Consider the following 25,358-nt stretch of genomic DNA (forward strand, 5'->3'; position numbering starts at 1 on the left):
TCCCCACAACAACCGATTTTAAAATTATATCAAATAATTTATAATATAATTAAAAATTTTTGATAACATAATAATTAACTGAATTTTTTACAATATTTATCTACTTGATTCTCCACCCATACAAGTTTTCTTATTGTGCCCCACCCTGCCACAAATTGAACAATGGACTCTGGACGTTTCTTTTATTTTGTTTGACCTCCAGTCCATCTCATTACGTATTCTAGAGGACCTCGGCCGTCCCTTCTTTCTTGTTCTAGAAATGTCAGGCACGAGAGGAAATCCATCTGCTGCAGGCCAATAGTCAAGATGTCCAAGAGGATGGAACGTGTAGGCGTAACATTGGATTGTACGATCTAATTTATAATAGTCAGATACAAATTGTTCGTAGTCAATTGAATGTGACATGCATGCAACAATAGCATGAGAACATGGTATTCTTATCTCCTGAAATTTGCCACAAATGCATGTTTGATCCATGAGTTTGACCACTTACTTTTGCCTCCCATTTGCAGTAATTATTTTGCAAACCATTGTCTGACTATTGAACCACCGGACTCTATGTCCATTTGCTTTAATTGCATTAGCACGCAGTGTGTCACTACAATACTGACTGAATACATAGCCTCTGCTTTGTTGATCTAAAAATGTTGTCCTCCACGTATCAAAATAATGAACACACTGGAAAAATATTTTTTCAACCATTGCCGTTATTGGCAACGCCCGAAATCCTTTCATCATGCCATTTAGTGATTTTGCCATGTTTGTTGTCATCACGCTATACCTCTGTCCACCATCGTGCGATCTCGTCCATTTCTCTGAATTTATCTTAATTGCTCAATCATATGATTTTGAGTGCACCTCCCAAATATTGTTCATTGCATCATAAAACTTTCTTTTCTGATTTTCATTTGCTGATATAAATGACAATTTTATAAAAGTTAAATTACCACGAGTCAAAAGTGACATTAAATTTAAAATATTAAGTAAACTTCGTATTAAAACATGACACATACCTGCCTTGCGCAACGCTTCCTTTATTGCTGTATTTTTGAATGTCTTATTATAATTACTCAGAATATGTCTGATGCAGTAACGATGATGACCAGATGGAGGTTGCCACCAATCTTTCTGCATCGCCTTAAAAATTCCAGCATGGCGATCTAAAATTACACATAAATCTTCTCGATTGGTCACGAAGATCCTTAAGCAATCCATAAACCATGACCAATTGTCACCGTCCTCCTTATCAACAATGGCAAAAGCTAATGGAAATAGTTGATTATTTCCATCAAGTGCGGTTGCACACAGTATACACTCGGTATATTTTCCGTACAAGAATGTCCCATCGATTGAGATAATAGGTCGGCAATGTTTAAATCCCTCAATCGATTGCTTAAAAGCCCAAAACATACTATCAAATACACGACACATCGGATTTAATCGCTCATTTATCCAATGTGGATTATCTTCGATCATGTATACTGTTTCTAGGTTAAAATGATGAAGAGCAGTCATGAATCTACGCAAATGACTGTATGATTCATCCCAACCCCCATAAAGCCGTGCAATTGCCTTCTGCTTAGCTTTCCATGTTTTCTGATAAGACGGCTCGTACCCAAATTTATCCCGCACTTCAGCTTGTAGGGCAGCAATTTTTATATCGGGCTGCTGTTCAATTAATGCAAATATGAATGAACAAATGAAATTCTCATCCAATTGGCTATGGTTTTTTGTCAACTGAGGATTTGTACATGTGTGTGGTCCATTGTATCTCGTAATTTTCCATATATCCTCCCCTTCTTTCTTGGATGCTTGAAGCCTCCATGCACATCCACTGTCTTTGTCTTTACACTTTATAGAATATGTCTTCTCCCTTGTTTCATGATAACAAAATTGATGGTGATGTCTTAGATGATATTCTTTTGCAGCCGCAGCCACTGCATCTCTCGAAAAAAATATCATCCCAACTTAAAACTCTTTAGAAGGATCCCAAAAGTAACGACCTTCTGGCTTATCATAAGAATCCATCCTCAACAAATCGAAGTCTATTTCTGCATATGGGGGAGGATGAACAATAGGCACAATAGGATTAGGAAATTGTGTGTTGTAATATTGAGACTCACTCCCAATATCCTCCTGACCATTACCATCATCATCATCCTCAGTAGACATCCATGAATCATCGTCGTCCTCATCCTCGTCCTCGTCCTCGTCCTCATTCTCTACTGTATCAGATAAATTAATTGACGGCCCTGCAAGACTATCAGATAAACCATAATCATCAACTACATTTTGCTCTTCACATGGTTCATCATTTGATTCAACAGCAGTTCCAGATGGACCAATATCAGTATCCTCATTTGTAGTATCAACACAACGAAGTATCTTAACATATATTTCTATACCAGGTATACCACCAATTTGATATAAGTAATTAAACATACTAGATACATCATCTTCACCCCATATCTCCATACATTCAAATTGTAAGGATCCATCCACAATTGTAGGCTTTCTAAAACTAATCGTCTCTATAAATTCATTATTCTCGGATAATCTAATTGCACGAGCAATTTTACCGACCAATTGATTAAAACTTATCCATTTACCCAATGGAATAATCTTTGAAAAACCTCCATCATAACTGTAACCATTACAACTATTTCTAATATTACCATCCCAATGAATATTAGCATATGCAGGAACTGCCATTTCTCTGATAAAAAAAATAGAATAATAAATAATTTGATCACCATTTACTATATACATAAAAAAATAAAAATTTAAAATATAAAATATTTAAAACTTACCTGTGTTTCTTCTTTTGTAGTCGAATCGATAAAAGTAGAAATAATATTTTTGTGAAATTTGTAAAGGGAAAGAAATAGTTTATAGAACGTAATTTATTGAGATATAATGCAGGTTTTAAGTAATTTATAGAGTAATGGATAGGATAATTTATCGAGAGACTGGAAATAAGAGTGATCGGAAATGGGAGTGATGTATAGAGTGATTGGTTGGAGTGATTGGTTGGATAATTTATAAAGGCGGGGGCGGGTTCTAGTTCGCCACCAACACTGCCGAAGTAGGGTCACGGACTGCAAAGCGTCGTGCATGCCGTACATGCATGCCCCTGCGTGCATGCAGGGCCGTGATGCAGGTACGGCCCTGCATGCATTAATCAGCTCTTCGGCACTTATAGTGCCGAAGAGCTTTCTTCATGCTTTATTAAAATAATTTTAAAATAAAAAAATAGAACGTATTAAATATTTTTAAAAATTAAAATATTATATTTTTAAATAACTATTAAATTTTATTATCTCTTAATTTATATTTACTTTTAAAATATTAAATTTTATTTTTAACAGTAAAATAAATTTTAACTTTTTATAAATAAAAATATATATAAATAATATTTTAGTAATAAATGAGTTTTTCGTAGACTATTTAAATTTAGAAAATATTTTAATTTATTATAATATTTTATTAACTTTTATAAATTTTTTAAATATATATTTGTTTTATATATTTTATTTTCATTAAACATTTATAGCCACCACAGGAATTTGTTTGGGTGCATCACTGCCGAACAAATTCCTGTGCAATCACATGCACGCTGATCATATTAAATATTTTCAAAAATTAAAATATTATATTTTTAAACAACTATTAAATTTTATTATCTCTTAATTTATATTTATTTTAAAAATATTAAATTTTATTTTTAACAGTAAAATAAATTTTAACTTTTTATAAATAAAAATATATATAAATAATATTTTAGTAATAAATGAGTTTTTCGTAGACTATTTAAATTTAGAAAATATTTTAATTTATTATAATATTTTATTAATTTTTATAAATTTTTTAAATATATATTTGTTTTATATATTTTATTTTGATTAAACATATATAGCCATCACAGGAATTTGTTCGGCAGCATCACTGCCGAACAAATTCCTGTGCAATCACATGCACGCGTACATCCACGCAGGTGCATGCAGGTACGCGTGCATGCATGCACGCGTACCATATTAAATATTTTCAAAAACTAAAATATTATATTTTTAAATAACTATTAAATTTTATTATCTCTTAATTTATATTTATTTTAAAAATATTAAATTTTATTTTTAACAATAAAATAAATTTTAACTTTTTATAAATAAAAATATATATAAATAATATTTTAGTAATAAATGAGTTTTTCGTAGACTATTTAAATTTAGAAAATATTTTAATTTATTATAATATTTTATTAATTTTTATAAATTTTTTAAATATATATTTGTTTTATATATTTTATTTTGATTAAACATATATAGCCACCACAGGAATTTGTTCGGCAGCATCACTGCCGAACAAATTCCTGTGCAATCACATGCACGCGTACATCCACGCAGGTGCATGCAGGTACGCGTGCATGCATGTATGTAAGAAAAGAGTTCGGCACTAATAGTGCCGAACTCTTTTCTTAGTCAAGGCTTCATCAGAGATTTCTGACGAAGCCTTGAAGTTTGTGCGTGTTTGGCTCTCATAGTGCCGAACACGCCAAGCTGGCGGCCACGATAGCAGATTACACTGCTCCCGTGGCACGGATCAGCTTGTTCGGTATTATAAGTACCGAACAAGCTCAATAAAGTACAGTTCGACACCATGGGTGTCGAACTCTACTTTGTTCGACACCCATGGTGTCGAACAAGCGTGTTTGATAGTCATACTGCCGAACACGCTCCGTTGACACACAGGATCCGAAAATATTTTTGGATCCTGCATGATTTTAAATTTATTTTTCCTTTTTTGCATGATTTGAAAAATTGCTCGAATTATTCAAACATAAGAACACTTGGTGTAACAACTAAGGAATTGTATGATCTAGCAACATCTCCATGCGTTTGGGTAGCTAGGATTGGATCTCTCTATTTCTTCATGCAATTGACAATTGTTTTGATGCCTAAGGCCCAAGGACGTTCCTTGGCAATTTGTTAATTAGTAATTGATTAGAGGACGTTCCCTAATTGATTTAATCATAAGGAGAGACATGGTGGTGAGAAGCGTTTTCCATCTCCATAACTAATCTATTGAATCAATCAAGAGAACATAAGTTTCAATGATCAATCCAATCAACCAAAGTGGATCCATCTCTTCAACTAGACCTTTCTCATATTGAATCTCTCTTTTATTTTAATTACTTGCTGATTTAATTGCTTTCAGTAGTTTGTTAATCAAATCAATCTCAAACCCCCTCCCTCTTTTTACTCTTATTGCACTTTACTTTTGTTCCGCTTTTAGTTACTTGCTTTCAATTTCTCATTCAGTCAAATCTCTTGGTCTTGTTGAGAAAAATAGATAAGTTTTCAATTCTCTGTGGATTCGATCCTTTCACCACTATCTACAGTTGTAAAATTGTTGATAACCATAAAGGTTATTTTTGACCGACTTCGACAACCGCGAGTCACATAGCTACAAGCACTTCGGCTCTAGACACATTTAAAGGAGTGATTACCTCGGGGATTCTAGGCTGATATGGCCTCTGCTCTTTCCTTTTCCATAGGTGTCTATTCAGCATCTCTGGCCCTCGGTTCTGTCTTTTCTCTTGCCTTTTCGACCGTCTGTCCTCCACTGTCTTTTCTCTATCTCCCCCTTCCCTGGCAAACCTGCTTGTGTTCAGGGCATTATCCTGCCTGATGTACTTCTCAGTCCGTTTCATTTGTTCAGCTAGGGTAGTGGGAGGCTTTCTGCATAATGAGCCAAAAAACTCAGGGGATGTGGTCCCTTTCTACATGGCTTCCACTGCCCTTGTCTCATCAAGCTCAGGGATTTGTAGGGCCTTAGAGTTGAATCTGTCCATATATTCTCTTAGAGACTTATTCCTTCTTTGCCGGACTGTCTCCAGGTAGCTCGTTTTTCTCTCCATCGAGACTCCCGCAATGAATCTATTGATAAAGACATTGGCCAGGTCCATGAAGCTTTTGATGCTTCCTGCTGTCAAGCCATTAAACCATGCCTGAGCTGGCCCTGTGATGGTAGTGGGGAAGACTTTGCACATCAAGGCATCCGAATGAATCTGGAGCTCCATAAACGTCTTGTAATTCAGAATGTGCTCTCAGGGGTTTCCCGTGCTATCGTAAACTACCATCGACAACATCATAAACTTCTTGGGAATGGTCTCTTACTGCACCCATCTCATGAACAGGGAGGATGTGGGCTACTATTATCTCATGCCCCCAATTCTGCTAGGAGTTGTTCCTTCAAGCTTTCCAGCTTTTGGTCTACATCTGCCTCTTCCTATCTCGGCCTCTTTTCTGGGAACTATCCTACTTTCAGCTCTTCACCTCTCGATCCTCGCATCGGTTCAAAGGAATAGCTCTCGACTTCATCGTTGTCGATGAGCTCTCTCACCATTTTGCTCCTCACTCTGGATGTTGGCTCATATCTTCTATAGGCCTCTTCACCTCCTTCACTGGTCCTCCTGCTGCTTTGCTGGGGGACTTGGTGGTTCAAGGTAGGCTGAGACTCATTAACGTTGAAGCCCTTAGCCATATGTGGTACACTTAACGGAGTGCTAAGTCCCCTTTGCTGTAACATTTGCCCTAGCCAGTGAGCGGTGTTTTGTAGTTGAATAGCCATGTTCTATAGTTCTTGATCAGAAAGGGTGGTTCTAGGCATGTTCCCTGCTGAACTCAGTGAGGGGTTGAGCAATGTAGGTGGTTGGCTAGATGGGGTTGTAGGACTGGAGAATGAAAACTGATGACCTTCCTGGGTGGAGCTTAGGTTATTTAGAGTGTTTCCGGTGTGGTTTTTGCCATGGTTTGCCATGTGGATCTCAGTAGGTGTAATGAAAATGAGAACTCCAGTGATGAAAAGATCTCCTTTTGTTCCCACAGATGGCACCAATTGATGATATGAGATCTAGTAGAAGGTAGGTTTTGGTATATGTGAGTGAGCTTAGCTTGAATGGTCCACGCCTTCCTCCTTTATTTCCTTTTCCCTTTGTCCTCTAGTGGCGTATAACCGCCACCCTGCTACAGTGCCACCTGTCGCTATCATATAGAGCCGTATGTACGGACGTACTCCCCCTTCTCTCCATTGTCAGACAGCTATTTAATTCCTCTCCAACGCTCATGCTAACAGGGTCATGGTGTAGTTGCATCCGTTCTCCCACTGATCCATCACGTCAAGTGAGCTAGGTCTCTTTTTGACGAGCCCAGGCCTCGGTCAATTCGGCCTGCTCGGATATGGTCTCGGTTGTGCGCTAATGGACCGGCTTGTGTAATGGGCTTTGGTGGGTTTTGGGCCTTGCTTTCCTATAAGGGCTCGACTATAGCTTGGATGCCAGAAGTCCAGCGGTCATCACAGTGGTCGGTGACAGAGAGAGATGCTGGTGAGAGGAGGCTGTGTCAGAGAAAGCATGGAACAGAGAGATGGGTCAGATTCATAAAAAGATGAGAATGGTCACCGTGGTCGCACGAATTTTTCATAACTAGTTAGAGTTTGTTTTCTTATAATATTATTATGGGACTCAAATGCTTTATTGCTTTGATAAAGAGTGGAAAAAAAGGAGTTGTCACCTTGATAAAAATAAAAACAAATAGAAAAAAGCAATTGTGCAACCTATCGTTAGGAGTCCACTATCCTTATTAATTCATAATCCAATAGTCTAAATTTATGATAGTATCCTTGTTAATTCATAATCCAATAATCTAAATTTATGATAGTGCATACAAGAAAGAGAATTGAACACTCTTCTCACTTGAATTTTACCTAAGAATTAGTACAACCCCTATATCGATTCTTATATCCTATCATTAAGTATTTATTGAAAACTCTATTTCAAACGATATGCAGTCTACTTGCTGCATACCCATTATTGTAACATCGTAAGTATACGGGTCGTATAAGTAATATAATGATAAAATAGAGCATCGTTCTCATAGAGAAGTAGTATTTAAATATTAGGCCATGATTGAAGCAATTGTTTAGACTAATCAAATTAATTCTAAAATTAACTAATAAAAGTAAAATATGCAGCAAATTAATTAAAATTAATAAAGGGATGGCTATTAAACTAATTAATTTTATACTAGTAAGAGAAATTAACTAGCAACTAAAAGTAATTAAAATAAACAATAGCAAATTAACTCAAAAATTAAACTAAACAATAGCAAATTAACTAAATTTAGCAATTAATTAAGATTAAAAACCAAATATAGTAAGACGATCTCGGAGATTTAGGATTTACACTCCAACTAATCTAGATTTTTCTTAATTTTTATCAATTAATGGTTATTCTATTATTTGAAGGAATTAAATGTAAAATTACTTTAATTCTCTTTCAAGATATCAAAGTTGTGTTTTAATTAAAACAATTCCTACTTTTCTTGATTTAATAAAAATTCTAGGTTCTTAAATAATTTAAAACCCTCTCATACTCTTAGTCAATTTCTTGAATCTAAGAACATAAGTTCTAATTCTTAGTTTTCCATCATTAATCTTCATCTTTTAATACATCAATTAATGATTAAAATAATACTTTGATTGGCTAAACATAAAGTAAGTGAATAAATCACAAGAAAAAGAATCAAGTATCAAATATCCAACAAATTTAATAGAAATTAGTTCATATCCATAGAGTAAAATAGAGTATTACATGCCCAATATTTAAAATCTAAGAAAATGACTCAATAATCATGGTATTTGCAAAGAAAATCTCAAAATAAAAAAGAAAAAAGAAAATATGAGAGTAGTTGAGGAGAAGAAAAAAGCAAGCGAAGAACTCTTCAAATACTGAAAATCCATGCCCAAAGACTCTATTTATGAAGTTGCAGCTGATCCCTCCTTTTCTCCAAGAGATTTACGTTAATAGTGTAGGGAAAAGGTGAGAAAGATGAGTCCAAAGGGAAGGGGCTACTTTTTTTCTTTATTCTAGGGTCTTTTCGCTGTTCAAAATAAAGAAAAAAACTATTTATATAGTCTAAAAAGGCTGAAAGCCGTCCTTTATCATAAAAATTAAATACTAATTTTTTGTATATATAATGAGTTGAAAGATTGATGGACATAAACTGAGACATAATTGTGTTATTGCTCATGCAACTTTCTACAATTCTTTAAATTAATATTCTTCAAGACCAATTGACATGCCTTTTTCCTATAAAATAAGGGCAAATAATCTACAAAATATTAATTTATAAAAATTAATTAAATTTACTAAAAATATTAAATAAATAAATAAAAATGGTTATTTATATAGGCAAAATGAATGCAAAATGTGCTTAATATATATACAAAAATAGAGGTTAATACCCATTTCATGCATATCCATAAGCTTAAGCATGCCAATTTTATATTTTAACTTAATGTGAAGGAGTTACCAAATTACCCTAACTAATCATGTTTCTATGTTCGTTTCATGTCTATGACTAATTTGTACAAAAATGAAATCTAAGCATACATAATTTCTAAGTTCATATTTAGAATATAGCAAAAAAGGTCTAAACTAGGTTTCTAGTATGCATTCTTAAAATTCAATTTTATAGTCATCTTACCCTAAAACCATTACTACTTAGTCATTTTCACGCCAAAGTGTAAAACACCTTCTAAGTATATATAATCATGTCATTATCATGCCAAAGTTATTTTTAAATTATACAATGAGTTACTTAACTTACTAATTTAATTACATACATATTAGGTGAAGTGTATAAAGTAAACCACACAAAGAAAGTGAAGAAGAAATGAATAAACAAAAAATTAATACTAAAAAAAGAGGGAGGAGAATGGAATTAATCTCAAAAGACATAAAAAAGGATGAAGGACAAAAGAATTAATTTACAAATCCAAAAAATTAAAATTTACTAACTAAGCCTAAACTGTTACAAGGCCTTAGGTGATTACCCTTTGCAAAGGGCTTCAAAATACTCCAAATAGACCTCCATATCCAAATGGGCTTTCAGTGTATACTCCATAAATCCAACAGAGGAAAAAAGTTGCTCACTAAAAAGGAAGTGCTATTTGCACAACGTAGAAAAATTAATAGAAGATTTTTTTTTCTTTCTTCAAGTTTTCTTATCATAATTCAACTTGAGAATAAATAAAAATAAAGAGAAAAGAAGAAGAGGAGAAATAATAGATGGTGGCTTGAAGGCTTAAAGGGGGAGGATTTCTTAATTTTTCTTGAGCAATTGAAAGAACTTAGAGAGTTAGGAGAGGGAGAGAATGGCTGCCGCAAAAGATTTTTTTTAAAAAACAAAATGCTAGTTAGGATTTTTGGGGAGAGAAAAAAGGTTTAAATAGTTGCGGAAACAAAAAGGAAAATAATACTAATAATTTTACTGCTGCTCTCTCTTCTTTTCTTTTTTCTTTTCCTTTTTTTTATTCATTTTTTATTTTCTTTTTTCTCTTTTTTTAATTCATCTAATTAGTTAGTCAATTTTATTACCAGAATAATAATATTTATTTTGTTTTATCATTTTTTATTTTTTATTTTTTATTTTATTCTTAAATATTTTTTCATGATATAAAATATCTCTCAACAGCTCTAAAAATTAATTTTAAGTATACCATAACCATTCTCATCATGGAGCCCTCACTGCTTCAAATATTCATGTACCTCAATATGAAAAATAGGAGTCTATAGTTTGCCCTCCACTTTGACGAAGTTGGAGGATGTCTAGGATTTGTCAAAATATCTTAATGCAGCATGAGGTTTGAGTTTGCCACCTTCTATGACTCGCTCGGCTTGCCTAAACCAAATCAAGGCTTGTGCAATTGACTCGACTGGTTGTGCTTTTGAGATTTGCACCTACATTCTTCTATGCTTTCTATGTATCTCTTGTTCTAGAATAATCAAATGCTTATATACTTCAAGAAAACCTAGACGACCTATCCTAAGACTAGTGGAGAAGTTCTAAGGCGTGCTTTATACCTTAAAACTCTCGAGAAAATACAACATAATTGTGACTGAAAGCTTAAACTACCTATCTTGAGTCTCGTAGAGAAGTTCCAAGGCATGCTTTGTACCTTAGAACTCTCAAGAAAATGCAATATGATTGTGGTTGTGTAATTTTGAGTATTCACACCTAGGTTATCTGGGTTTCCTACGTATCTCCTGTGAAGGAGAATCAAATTCTCATGTAGTTCGGAAACAAACTAGACTACTTATCTAAAGTCTAAGTGCTATCCATGCATACCTTCTATGCGTTATGGGTATAGCTAAAATCCTCTAATGATGTCTACTTTCTACGCCTTAGACACCTATAGAGGATGTGTTGATGCATGTATGTAACACCTTACACAACATATCATGCGCCCTAGGTCGTGCTTATGGTCTTACCACAAAATATGATATTGATTTTTCAAATTATTATTTTTGAAAATTCTAGTTTGTTTTGAAAACTTCAGTTTTCTTATTTCAAAATTCTTCTCTCAGGTTCTCTTTTCTTTCTTTTTGTTTCTTTCGGCTTTCTGTTTCTCTTATGCTCTCTGATTTTCTCTCTTATGATTTTCTCCTCTTCTCTATCCTTTCTCTCGCCTCTTCTCTCAAGCTTTCCGATTCTTTTTTAATGCCTATTGGGAAATATTTCTCTTTTCTAAAAACTTTAATGGAGAAAAATAATTTTAAAAAATAGAATACAAACTCCAAATTTGAACCAATACCACTTTTTTCAGCACTTTCTTACCTCATATCTTTTGCTTACTAAGACTCTTCTTCTATAAGATACTAGCCCAAAGCTCAGGACCAGGTTATGGGAGAAAATTTAAAATAACAAATTGGCAGAATATGATGGGTCTTCAGCCCATTCTTCATCTTTTCTGCACCCTTTAAATCTTTGACTTTCCGGACTGCTCTTTTGAATTTTTAACTCAATGGATTTTCTTTTTCTATTCTAACTTTTGCCTAAGCTGCCCTTTTGGATTTTCAACTCAAGGAAGCTATTCTTTTATTTTATTTTTTGTTACTTTTAATTTTGTCTAAGCCACCGCTCTTTTGGGTTTTTAGCTCAGCAAACCTTCTTTTTCTTTTTCTTTTCCTTTTACTTCTTTTTTTTTTTCTTTTTTTTTCATTTTTTATTTTTTCTTAAAAATTCATTTGGAGAATGAAAGATATTTCTAGAATGTACCAAAGAGACTTCTACTCTCATTTTGCTTACTATATCGCTCACCCTATATGGAGGCAAAATACTCGGGAAAATGATCATCAAAATAAATGCTACAAATACATGTGTAAATTTTATTAATTAGAGTACAATCAATTTCTTTCAGATGACAACTAATCAAAGAATTGTACTTAACAAGTCCGATGAGACTCAAAATATACCGAATGGCCTTTTTAGGTTTAACATTTAGATTTTCTCTCGCTCTTTTTTTCCTTAGACCACCTTTTGCAGGTTTTCAGCTTAACTATTTTTATTATCTTTCCTCTTTTTTCTTTCCTTCTTTTTTTCTTTCTTTACCCTAACTTTTGTATGGACTGCCTTTTATATATTTTCATCCTATCAGATATTCTCACACAAAGTATCTCTTTGACACACGTCCAAGTTGATGGGTTTTTGAAACTCATTGCTATCCAATAAGACAACCGGACAACACCTTATAGAAAAAATCTGCTTGATTAAATAAGGACCATCCCAATTCGGCTTGAACTTTTCATGGGGATCAGAAGGCATCGGCCTTACCTACTTAAGCATTAGATCTTCTATTTTGATTAGTCTCTACTTTACCTTTCTGTTGAAGGCTGGAACTATTTTTTCTGATAGGCCTGCATGTGGTATAGAGTTTGAAGTCTTTTTTCATCCAGAAAAGTCACCTCATCATATCTCTTGCTTACCCATTCATTCTCAAGAATCTCAACTTCAAGCATAATCCTTAGAGATTTCACTTCTAACTCAATCGATAATACTACTTCAGTCCCATAAACCAAGGAGAGAGATGTAGCAATAGTGGATGTTCTAGCCATTGTTGTGTACCTCCCAGAGAGCATAAGGTAACTTTTTACCAATCTTTATAAATTTTCACAGTTTTTCTCATAATGGTCTTGATGTTCTCAGTGATGTTCTTATTTTTTTCTGTAATATTATATTTTTATTTATTATTTTTTTAATTATATTTTTTAAATTTTTATTATAATAAATTAGTTTATTAGGTATAAATAATAAATTAAATATTGATTAGATTAATTCTATATTAAATTTTTTCATATATAATATTATAATTTTAATATTTTATTAGAAAATAAAAATACATATATGCTTATTCAAATAAGCATGGATTTGTTAAATTTAATAATAATTTATACTTATTTGTTTAATTTAACAAAATTTATAATCCATATCATATGATTTATTAAAAAAAAAGTAAGCATTTACACTAATGAATGAAAATAATTCATAAAATGATTAGTAATAAATTCAAGAATGAGTGTAAGAAGTATTTAAAATTTTTTATAAAACATAAATTATTAAAAATATGTTTAATAAGTCTATTAGATTTTTAAAAATATTTTATGTAATAAGTAGTTATAATGACAAATAAATTGATTGTAAATATGAATTTTTAAAGTATAAATGAGGGAAAAGTTTTGAAAGGGTAAAATATTCTTAAATTTTAAAATTTTTTACAATATTATAAATTATTGTAAAAGTTAACCAAAATACGACAGGAAATTTTGAAAAGTATATTAGCATTACATATAAAAAAACATGACTTATTATTATTATTATTATTATTATTAATGATGATGATATATTATTAATGTGTCTGTAAATGTAGATGTAACGAATTTAGTTTTTCAAAGTATAATTAATTAATTAACTAATATTCTGTTTAAAATTTTGAAAATTTCTGTTGATCCAATTAAAATCAAAATAAATAAAAAAGTTTAAAAATTTATAAAAATTGAAAAAAATAGAATATTAAACAAAGAAATAGTCACTTTTTCTTTGTCTCAGCTTTAATATATATATATATATATATATATATAGATGGGGTATTGCAAACATTCACTTAGGTTTAGAAAACTTTTTTCTCTAAATTTTGGTGAGGAAAATTAAATATTTTTTTTTTCTCTAAACAGGCAAAAAGTCTAAATTTATGATTGAATGACCAAGCTGGATTTAAAAAAATCATAATCGGACTTCATCGTTTCTTTTTTCCTTTCTTCCATTCTTGACATTCTTTGGTTGAAGCATGATAAGAGAAATGAAAATATTAATATTTTACCCTTTACTTGTTTCATAAGAAATATATTTTAAAAATAAACATTTTTTAAAAATATTTTTTACATTTTTCTAATATTTAAAATATTTAAAAAAAATTAATTAATAAATTTTTTTTTGATTAAAAGAAAAATTATTTAGAGTGAAATATAATTTATAATTATTATTTTTTAAAAAATATATATAAAATATTTTCAATAAGTTATTTTAAAAAAAATAACTTATTTTTTATTTTTAATTTTATTTTAAAAAATAAAATATATTAATAAATTTATACACAATTTCCTAAATAAAATTCTTAAATTTTTAAAATGAATTCTTATTTGAAAAGAGTAGGTAATTCCCTTAAAATTTAAGTCATTTTTAACAAAACTTTTTTTTTAGAAAGGGACTATATATATAAATTTATTAATATTTTTTCTATTTAAGTATCACAAACAAAAAATGAAAATTAAAAAAAAAAATCTATAAAACACATTTTGCAAACAAAACATTTTTTACTATAAATTATTTTTTGTTTGTGTTAGTTTTGAATTTTCTTTCTTTCTTATTCTAAAAAGAAAAAAAATTCATGGTGAACCAGGGCTTCAAGATAAAGCCTAGTTTCTCCTGGGCGCTGAATTGGCTATTCCGGACCGGAAACCGACCGTGTCAGGCCTACAATTAGGCCATATTATATAAAGAAGAGCTCCTTTCAGTAAACAAAACCATGGCTGCAATTACTTCTTTCACTCTTCTCCGGTACTCTTTCCTCTATCTTCCATGTTTGAACTCAAATCGTTAATGCAATATTTGGTTACTAATTCTGTTTGCAATCAGGAATTACGCAATTAGTACAAGGGCATTCTCAAATTTGCAATCTTCCCCAAGAGCCATCTCTTATCTCAATACCAAATTCCTTCCTTCTATTCAGTCCCGCAGGTATTCTTATTTCTTCTGCCTCAAAATCCCTTTCAGATTTTTGTACAAATAATCTAATCCATTGCAAGTAGTGTACACTGGCTAGTGGTAAACAGTCTAATGGGTTGTAATCATGACTTGTGTGGAATGTAAGGATGCATTTATTCAATAAGATAAATTAAGCAGCTCTTGTTTTGATAAAATTATGAGTAAGCGTCCAAAGTGGTTCATGTTCCATTCTAGCTTTTAGACTTCAGGAATATCTGTGACCCAATTTTTTTCTTCTTCCTGTAATCATTGTCGTGGATTATTCCAAAATGAAGAGAATATTGGGTATTAGAGAATTTGGTTTTGGATTGTCACAGAAATATGTATATGTACATACACAAGCACACTGTATCTTACCTTTTTTTCACCCACTGTCATTCTCCTTCGCCAAATAGAATTTGAAAGTCGAAAGCTCCATCTGAAATAAGGGGTTCACTTCATTTTCAAATCTCAAAAGAATTAATATTACTGACTTATCAGAGATTCAGAAAGCAAACATTTTTTTTCCCTCTCCTGACGGTGTGTGTTACATAGTACAACTGTACAAGGGCGGTCAGTCTCATTTTCATCTGCTCATTACGCTGCTCTCTTGTACATAGCAGGAGGTGGAGATTTTGTGGATTATGTGACTATGCAAAATGAATTTGGTTGGAAAGGAAAGTTGCCTCTCTAATCTATGGCTTTTTTGTTTTAGGGAAAATATTTCCAAGGAAAATGGGAAAACATTTTCTGAAAAAATAACTTATTTTTATTGTGATTTAAAAAAAAAACACTTATTTTTGTTGTTCGGTTGTAATGCTGTGAAGCAAAGAAAAATGTTTTTTGGTGTAGAATGGAAAATGTTAATGTTCTCTAAATTTGTAATACTAAAATAATGTTTGAGCTATAAAAACTTAGTTTTTCTAATATTTGTCACTGAATATGAGGAGAAAATGATAATTTCCTTCACCTATTGCCAGTGGCCACCACTAGTCTCTGTCTACCCATGATAGTTACTGATGCTACTTTTCTAGGAAAATATTTTCTGTGAAACAATACAACCTTAAGGAAAATTTCTTCTGCATTTGTTATGGAATACATTAGTCTTTTCCAGGTTCTTTATGAGTTCTGTTTCAGGAAGTAGTAAAAAAGTGTCTTCAATTCATATTAATTAAATATGATTGAGGGTTAGGTGTGCATTTTTATGTACTTTCTGATATTTGGAGGAGAATATCTTATCTTCCAATTTATGTTTCTCTTCTTTTCCTCATTAATAAAAATTGTCTATTATTCATTGAATTTTGCTTTATAATAACCTTAGTGTCCAATATACTAGAGAAGCCCAGAATTCAACATTTTAATCATATCAAGCCTTCTCTCTTCTACTATTTATACCATATTCGCCCATCTGTTATAACTTAAGATTGGAATTCAGTAACTTGTTGGCAAAGGTTCATACTTAGGATCTTTTCTTTTTCAAGTTCGACAACCCTCTATTCAGTAAAATAACTAAAGCTTATGAAGTGCAATTTTGCTGAAATTCACACCAATTTTATATTATGAAAAAGAGAATTATCAGAACAACTAATTTTTTTGATTTACAGCTATAGAATTGCAGCAGCATGTTTTTGATAAGTAACTTTCACTGGATAGAGGTGTCTAGAATGATGCCTAACAATGCACATGACATTATGCTTTCTTAGTGAGATGTTTACTATCCCAAACCATGTAAAATTCTTTAATGTTTTTGCTTATACTTGCTGAAGCTTTATGGTTCCTTACATCATTTTGATTAAACAACATTTTAGTTTGAAAGAAGCAACTTTAGTTGCCATCTTGAATGTTTCCTGATGTCTTGATTACTTGTGATGTTGTGTAGATCTTTGTTTCGCACTAGTTCGATTAGTGATGAAGAGGCATCTGCCAAAGAAGCTGCAGCCAGTGCTGAGAGTGGAGCTCCAACCATGTATCATTACTTGTGACATAGTTAACTTGGTTTAATCTCATACATTTTAAGCCATTAAAAACATTTTAATGTGATTTTTTTTTATTTTGACCTAATAGAAACTCAGTAACCTTGTTAAGATCAGAAGGTCTTGAAAATTCTCAACTATGAGAAACAAGTTTTCACCAAGACTCTTCTCAATCTAAACTTTAAACCAGGCAATAGCCCCTAAAGTGGCTTCACATTATTAATAAATTTGCTACCTCTCAGAAAAATATTACAAATTTACCCTTATTTAAAGTATGCAAATTTTCTTTGACAAAAACCCTTTTTTGCGTTGCATTGGTAGAATAGATCTGCAGAGAAAGAAGAATTACCTTCTTATTATATATAACATGTGTGATAATCTTTAAATATAGAAAAATAGTCCCGAGAGAGCATCAGCTGCTGAGCAGAGCACATCATTTGTGGATTATCAAGAATCTCATATTTTATTAAAGAAAGCGTCAAATAAGAATGAAAAGATTGGAATCTGTAAAGTGCTTATTTTTATCTTAGAAACCTCGATAGGCAAATGAAATGAAATTTCTGTGATTGTTTAGATTGCTTTTTGAGTGGATTATGACTTGTGAGCTGCCTTCGTTTTATTGACTACTCTCCCCTTAATACCTTCCCCAAATAAATTTCCTTAGTCTCTTTCTTTCCTCTGCTTGCACTTCTCTCGTTTTCTCTGGATTTTTGTGTACAGAGCTAATATAGAAAATGATGTTTGATTTTATAAGATTACTGTGCTCTTTTTATGTGGAATTAAGATTCCCCCTCTAATTCTTTTCTTTTTTTTTTTCTCCCTTTCTAGTTTTGACAAGATCATAGCAAAGGAAATACCTTCATCCATTGTATATGAGGATGAGAAAGTCCTTGCTTTTCGGGATATTAATCCTCAGGCTCCTGTTCATGTTTTAGTCATTCCAAAGTTCAGAGATGGATTGACACAACTTGGGAGGGTTAGTATGCACATACTTCTTTTATTATGTGTGCATGCATACATTAGTTTTTTAATAACTTCATATGGATAAAGTGCAATTTCATTTTTAAGATTTGCAAGATTAGTCATGGCATCTAAAGGAATCCGGTCATTCATATGGGTCAACTGGATCCATGTTCCTTTGTTATTTGTGTAATAATAAAAAGAAGGAAAAAGAAAATGGACCAAAGTTTTGTTAGCTGCATGGCAGTTAAGAAATGCCATGCAAGAAAAGCAACCAATGGCTAGAGATGTCCAAGAAAAAAAGTGTACACAGACTAGATGGCCATTTCTCTTATGCATGCATGCAAGTTATAGGAACTTGAAGATTAAAAAACGAAAAAAAGTGCAAAGCAATCTATTTCAGAAAATCAAATAGACGTGAAACAATGATAAAAAAGAGAGGAAAATAGAGATTTTGAGAGAAAGGTGCTTGATGATTTCCTTCAAGCCAATTGGGGTATATACTACTTACAAGAATATACAATAGGAAATAAAATAAATTAATTCCCTAATTATAGTCTAATCATATTCCAATCATATCACATAATCTAAGCACCTAATTATGCACACAATCACTACAAATTTAGGCTATTTACAGAAAGTATCTCAATACTCCCCCTCAGGCACCATCTCTTCTCTCTCATTATCCTCTCCCTGAAGGGGTGATAGGATAGTACTGAAGTAAAGTTCAGTCTCTCTAAATGTAATATCCATACTGACAAAATATTTTTTAAATGGAGGGCGTTAACATTTGTAACCCTTCTGTGTAGGAGAGTATCCAACAAACACACATTTAAGAGCTCTCGGAACAAGCTTTCCACCTGTCATAGTATAAATAAAACACGTGCATCCAAACACTTTTGGCTGAACGATATAAAAATTTTTCCCGTGCAGCACCTCTAAAGGGCTTTAAAGATAAGAGTTTTGAGAGGCATTTTATTAATGAGATAAGTTGCGGTTAAGACTGCATCTTCCCAATAGATTTTTGGAAGATTCATGGTGAAAAAGAGAGATCTAGCTATTTTTAATAGGTGCCTATTTTCCTTTCAGCACCCTCCCATCCACGTGATGTTCCTTGGATACGAAGGCCAAAACCAAACAATTGGACTATTTTTCTAAGCCTAGACCTACTTTAGAGAGGTCTTTCGAGAGTACTAGTATAAGGACAACCAGTTTGATAGTATCTCATTAGACTCCAGATAAGCAGAAAAACGTCCATCCATGTACTCTGTGCCATTATCAGTTCCCAAAACTTTTATCTTAGCATCAAATTTGGTACAAACCATCTTATGAAAAGATTGAAAGCAAGAAAACACATCACTCTTTGCCTTTATCAAATAAACCTAAGTCATACGAGTATGGCAATAAAAGTAACAAACTAACAATTACGAGATAGTGAGACCGTTTGAGTAGGTCCCCAAATATCAGAATTGATGATCACAAAAGGGATTATACTTCTATTGTTGCTAGAGGGGTAAGAGGTTCTTGTATGCTTATCGTACTCATAAGTATCACAAACTAAAGAATCACATTGAGCCTTGGAAAATAAATATAAAGTTTTTTTAAAATAAAGAAGGATAAGTGTCCTAACCGTCGATGCCACTGTATGGTTTTCTGGTTGACATTTTGATTTCTTCTAAAAAGAGCAAGGTTCCAACATATATAAGCTATCGTACAGTCTATTATTGTCAATCCTCTTTCCAGTTTGAAGGTCCTGAATAACATAATGATTAGGAAAAATTTAATTTTATAGTTAAGTACTTTGGTGAAAGCACTAACAGATAAAAGATCAATAGGGAAACGAGAAATATGAAGAATAGATGATACCTGGATATTTGGAGTATAAACAATAGAACTGGTTCCAGAGATAGGAATGGAAGAACTATCTGTGATTCTGATAGTGTTTTTTTGTAGACATGGAAGATAATTAAGAAAGCATTTAGAGGAGCTCATCGTATGTCTATTTACACCAGAATCAATAATTCATAGAGCAAAACCAAGAGACAAAACAAAAGCATTATCAAAAGTCCTTACAGTACTCACACAAGTCACTGCCATTTCAAGAAAAAACCATCATTTTTCTGTCAAAAATAGTGGAAAATTACTGTTATTGAAGAAAGAATTACACTTCACCGGTAAAAAGGCATGGGTCCAAGCAAATCAGAGGCGTGACTTGAAGTGAGTCTGCCAGAAAGAATCACTGCCGAAAAAGAACCATAAGAAAACGTCTCCTACGCTGGAAAAAGGTGAACGGATAGCCGATGAAAAAGACCATTGAAAACGCCACACGCACTGGCGTGTGGGAAAGACGCAGAATCTTGTGATGGTGCATGGCTTCATGCTCGCGACCGAACAACGACGGCAATGACGGGAATAGGTCGGAAATTGGATGGGCTTTCCTTTGGGACGGGTGGTGTCGAACAACTCTCTTAATATAGTTGCCTATAAGCTTGACCTATTACTTAACCTTAATTTTTTTGTGACACGTTTGAAACTTATGCTAATTAAGATAGCAAAGCTTTGATACTATGTTAAATTTGGGTTAGGTCTAACTTACCGCATAAATTAGCTCAAGGGGAGGAGTGTCTAAGGCTTATAAGGCACATTATCCCTATCTCAAATTGGTGTGGGATTCAACATACCCCCTCACGTCCAGAACTATACTGCAGCATATGATAAATTTATGGGAGGCCCAATATCAGTGGGAGGCTCTAATACCATATAGAATTTTGGAAGAAATTTTTGATTCTATTCTAATTGAATTGATCTAGTATTTATATGCAAAGAATCAATCTAAATTAGAAATATTTACAATAAGAATAAAATCTCTATAATCAAGTTTAATTAGGATCCTAAATATCCGAATCCTCCTAATTAGGAAACTTTTATATTGGTCAACAATAACAAACAATTGAATAGAAGCCAACATGACAACTGGAGAAAGAATAATCAATCCCATAAGTTTGAGTATAATCTTTGGCAATCAAGTGGGCTTTGAGACAAGCTATATATCCATCAACATTTCCTTTCACCATGAACACCCATTACAAGACAGTATGTGCCAACTTTCCCCAATCAATTTACTGTAAACTTCCGCCCAAAGATCACTATGAAAAAAAAATATATTTTTGATGTTCAGCTGGTGCAAGGGTCAAGTGTAGGTGTCTGCCAAAGATAACAAACAATTGAACAGAATCCAACCTGACAACTAGAGAAAGAATAATCAATCCCATAAGTTTGAGTATAACCTTTGGCAATCAAGTGGGTCTTAAGATGAGCTACAAATCCATCAAGATTTACTTTCACCATGAACTCCCATTACAGCCAATAGCATGCTTACCTTGGGAGAAAGATATCAATTCCCAAATACCACTAATGTCTAAACCCATCATTTTCTTCTCTATTGCAGCACATCAACTAGGATGGAATAACGCCTCAACAACAATTTTGATAATGGGAATAGAACCTAAGTTAGTGGAAAACAAGGAGAGGAGGATGACAACTGATCCTTAGAAATAAAAGATAAGATGAGATAGCTACAAGTATGCTTACCTTTGTGGAGAACAATGGTAGGATCTAAGTCAAACTGGGATTGAGATCAGCTAATGAAAAAGCTAGTAGAGGATTTGAATTACTGTCTTCAATCGCCTAAAGTAGACATGAACAATGGGGTACTACCAGGTGCATGAACAGGTGGAGCAGAGAGATTATGAGGACTGGCCAAAGAGTAAACCAAGATGTCATCTTACTCCCCTTAGACGTAGAAAATGTAACATTAGCAGATGCAAGGCAACTTAAATGTTAGAGAGAGGCAACAATACCCGTTGGCCAAATCTATATTTATAACCTTGTATTATTTGAAATCAACCTGTTAAATATCTAAACTACTATTAAGACTATTATACACTGTAGCTATAAAAACTATAGCAATTGTTGATTGACCCTATATGATTAATTGTTGACTTCACTCTATATTTTTTTCTAACTATGTTCTAAATTTTACTATTTGTACTCTAAAATCAATTTATATGATATATATTTATATATAATAAGATTGATATATCTATCAAATCATGGCTTTATGTACTAAATATTTTCATTTCGATGCATACAATATTTTTTTTTTTCCGATAATGTAATGTAGAATTAATATTTGATAAAATGACAAAGTTATTCTAGTCCTATTGATGGCAATTTTATGATTTTATTAATATATGAGCATAGTTAACAAAATTTAGAGTACCATGACCAACAAAGCAACTTGGATCATTTGTCATTTTTTAAATAAAAATGGCTAACTTGTATTTAAATATTATGATTTTATAATTTTAGGTGTTCATGGGTTATAATTTTAGTTTAAGTTTTTGATTATTAAAGGTAATTTACAATATAGTTCCCAAGATTTAATAAAATTCATAATTTAGTCCCATCCATTTTAATGAGAAACAATATAGTCCTTAGGGTTTCATTTTGTTAACAAAATAATCCTATTAAAATTCATTGTTATATTATAACAATTTAGTCATTAAAAATTTCACTCTTTATAACAGTTTAGCCTCTTTAGTTATAATAATTTGTAACAATTTGGTTCCTTTAGTTTTAATATTTGCAATAATTTAGTCTCTTAAATTTGAATTGAGTTCTTCAATTTACTACTGACTAATGGTAAATTTAACAAAAATACTATTTTGTTAAAAAAATAAAAATTCAGGGACTGAATTGTCTACTATTAAAAATGTAGGGACTAAATTTTGAATTTTGTTAAATATCAGGGACTATATTATAAATTACCCATGAATTAATTTCAAATAGTACAAAGGTATAAATATGTGTTTAGCCATATCTTTTTTCAAGCCGAGAATATCTAAGGAAGACATTTGAGAGATTTTGGATCTAATTTTGTAACCTATGGATGGACATTACACAGTACACACAAAGTAAGTACTAAACTTGGAGTCATTTTCCTTGACTTGAACTAAGGGCAAAGCTACAAGGTTCAACAAGAATATCTAGGTTATATAAAACTTTATAGATAGAAAATAATTTCCTTTTTCAACTGGGCCGAAACTTGTAGTTTTTACTAAGAAAATTCCTAATGAAAATAAAAGGTAACAAAACCCATATTTCATAAATAGGAACAGAAATAATATTTCAATGTAGAAAAAACTTACAAGAAAAATAAGAATTTCATTGCTAAGAACTAAATCATGATAGTTTATAAGTCTGTTATTCTTAACGGCATTATCACTTTTGTAGTGTGTCAGATATTTGAAATGATTAAGTTATTTTTTCTTCTATATTCTTTTATTAACTATTATTGGTGATGATAATATATGGCTTCTATTGCTTTGTTAGATGAAATTTCTTCTAGAATATCTCTTGGCATTTTGGTGTGTCATAATACTGAAATTCTTATTTGTTCACTGGCAAATGAAGGTTCAGTTTGGATGTGAAATTCAGTATCATTGTGATTCTTCTCCATTGGAGTTGCTTTATTGCATGTAATTAAGGGGTAACCTAATGCACAAAGCATCTCATACTTGTGGGCTCTGAGAAGGATTGATGTTTGTAGCTTTACCTCCTTTGAAGAAAGGCTGTTTCCGTGGCTCAATACTGTAACCTTAGGTCGCAAATGCAGTAACATTATCGTTATGACAAAAGCACCCTCTCTTTATTGCATGTAAGAGAACATATATATTTGAAAATATTTGTCATGTTTCCCTTCTCAACTCGGACACGTTCCAAATATCACATTGCATGGTGAATACCCTTTTCATTTTCTTTAAAACTGTAAGTCTCTTTTTCTCAACTATAAGTTGAAATGAGAATCCTCTCATTTCAATCGAGTTATCATGAATGAGATGTACCGGCAATTGGTACTTTGGTCGGGACTTGTTCACTATTCAGAATTCTTATATATGGATATATGCTTCTCGGTCAGGCTGAAGAAAGGCACGGAGAGATACTAGGTCAACTTCTCTATGCTGCCAAAATAGTGGCTGAAAAAGAAGGCATCCTTGACGGGTTTCGTGTTGTTATCAACAATGGTCCCAGTGCTTGTATGTATTATTCCTGTTTGTGTGATTTAATGTAATTTCCAGATGAATACTTGTGCTTATTCTCTCATTCTCTCATATTGTAGGTCAATCTGTTTATCATCTGCACTTGCACGTTCTGGGCGGCAGACAAATGAAATGGCCACCTGGTTAAAGATTTTGGAACAAACTCATTGAGGCCTGGCTATATAATACACCTTCCCTCTCTATTTTTTCTTTAAGCTGCTTTCATCGATGTTGTGAACTGACCATGGTGTAGGCGTTTGTTTCTTAAATTTGGAATGCATCTTTTGAACACTATGATAAAGAGATGCCAATTGCTTGACGTTCTCTATATTATGTCTAATGTGGTTTGCATTTTTATTGTGCTTTATGAATGGAGTATTTATTTTCTTTTGTACAGCAATATATAATTTTTCTTTCAAGAATAATTACATTTTCATATTATTAATGATTATGAATTAGCTTGGTCTTGAATTATGGTATTATTTCAACAAATTTTAAACTTAAAGGCACTGCAATTAGAAAGAAAAAGGAAAAAGCTTGTTGAGAAGTCAAACTTTACGGTTTTTTAAAAATGATTAGAGCTTAATTTTGAACGATAAAGCTCATTGTTGTAATTGTAAGCAAACACTTGAATTAATTTTGATCAAAGCTGCCTGTAATAAGAGCTCGAGGGTCGGTTATCAGTTAGGAGAGATGTAATAAGGGGCAAATTATGGCCGAATCAATGAAGTCTTTTTAATTAATATTAATTGAAGTATTTGGTTATCATTACAACAAAATTTAAAAAATTAATTTTAAAATTAGGAAAATCATATTATAATCATGGTGTAAAATTCTAGATTTTTATATTTAATAGGAAAAAAAACATGAAATATATATATATTGAAACTAAAACCGAGAATTTATTAACCGCAAACATCAAACCAGGAGCATCCAAAAAAGAAAGGAGGTGGAACCGAAGGCCTCCGGGGGCTTTTTGTTAATTCAAATTAAAAAGAAAAAATTTTAAAATTGGGTTGAGGCAAAATTTAACTCTTAGCTTAAAAGAGGTGATAAAACTGTTCTTTGCGATGCTTTAAAAGTGCGATTGAAGTGTTATCAATGGCTTCCTTTTTAGAAAACCGTTGGCCACTCTTACATTTCCCCCCCTCTCTTTAAAAAACCCTAATATCTTTTCCTTTCTC

The 25,358-nt window shown here is 32.2% G+C and overlaps 2 protein-coding genes across 2 annotated transcripts; one reads left to right on the forward strand and one right to left on the reverse strand.

Moving 5' to 3' along the window:
• Positions 1-834: 834 nt before the first annotated feature.
• On the reverse strand, positions 835-1,962 carry LOC110603237. The gene is made up of 2 exons (XM_021740939.1): positions 1,014-1,962; positions 835-911 (listed from the first exon to the last, which is right to left on the reverse strand). Exons 1-2 carry the CDS (start codon positions 1,960-1,962, stop codon positions 835-837), a joined length of 1,026 nt encoding a protein of 341 aa, XP_021596631.1.
• A 12,801-nt stretch (positions 1,963-14,763) lies between these two features.
• On the forward strand, positions 14,764-24,502 carry LOC110603880 (14 kDa zinc-binding protein). Its single transcript, XM_021741866.2, has 6 exons — positions 14,764-14,954; positions 15,033-15,134; positions 17,020-17,106; positions 17,942-18,089; positions 24,054-24,171; positions 24,255-24,502. The coding sequence occupies exons 1-6, from the start codon at positions 14,923-14,925 to the stop codon at positions 24,320-24,322; spliced, it is 555 nt and encodes a 184-aa protein (XP_021597558.1). The 5' UTR covers positions 14,764-14,922; the 3' UTR covers positions 24,323-24,502.
• Positions 24,503-25,358: the final 856 nt, after the last annotated feature.

The sequence above is a fragment of the Manihot esculenta genome, chromosome 16 (genome assembly GCF_001659605.2).
Source record: "Manihot esculenta cultivar AM560-2 chromosome 16, M.esculenta_v8, whole genome shotgun sequence".
Taxonomy (NCBI): domain Eukaryota; kingdom Viridiplantae; phylum Streptophyta; class Magnoliopsida; order Malpighiales; family Euphorbiaceae; genus Manihot; species Manihot esculenta.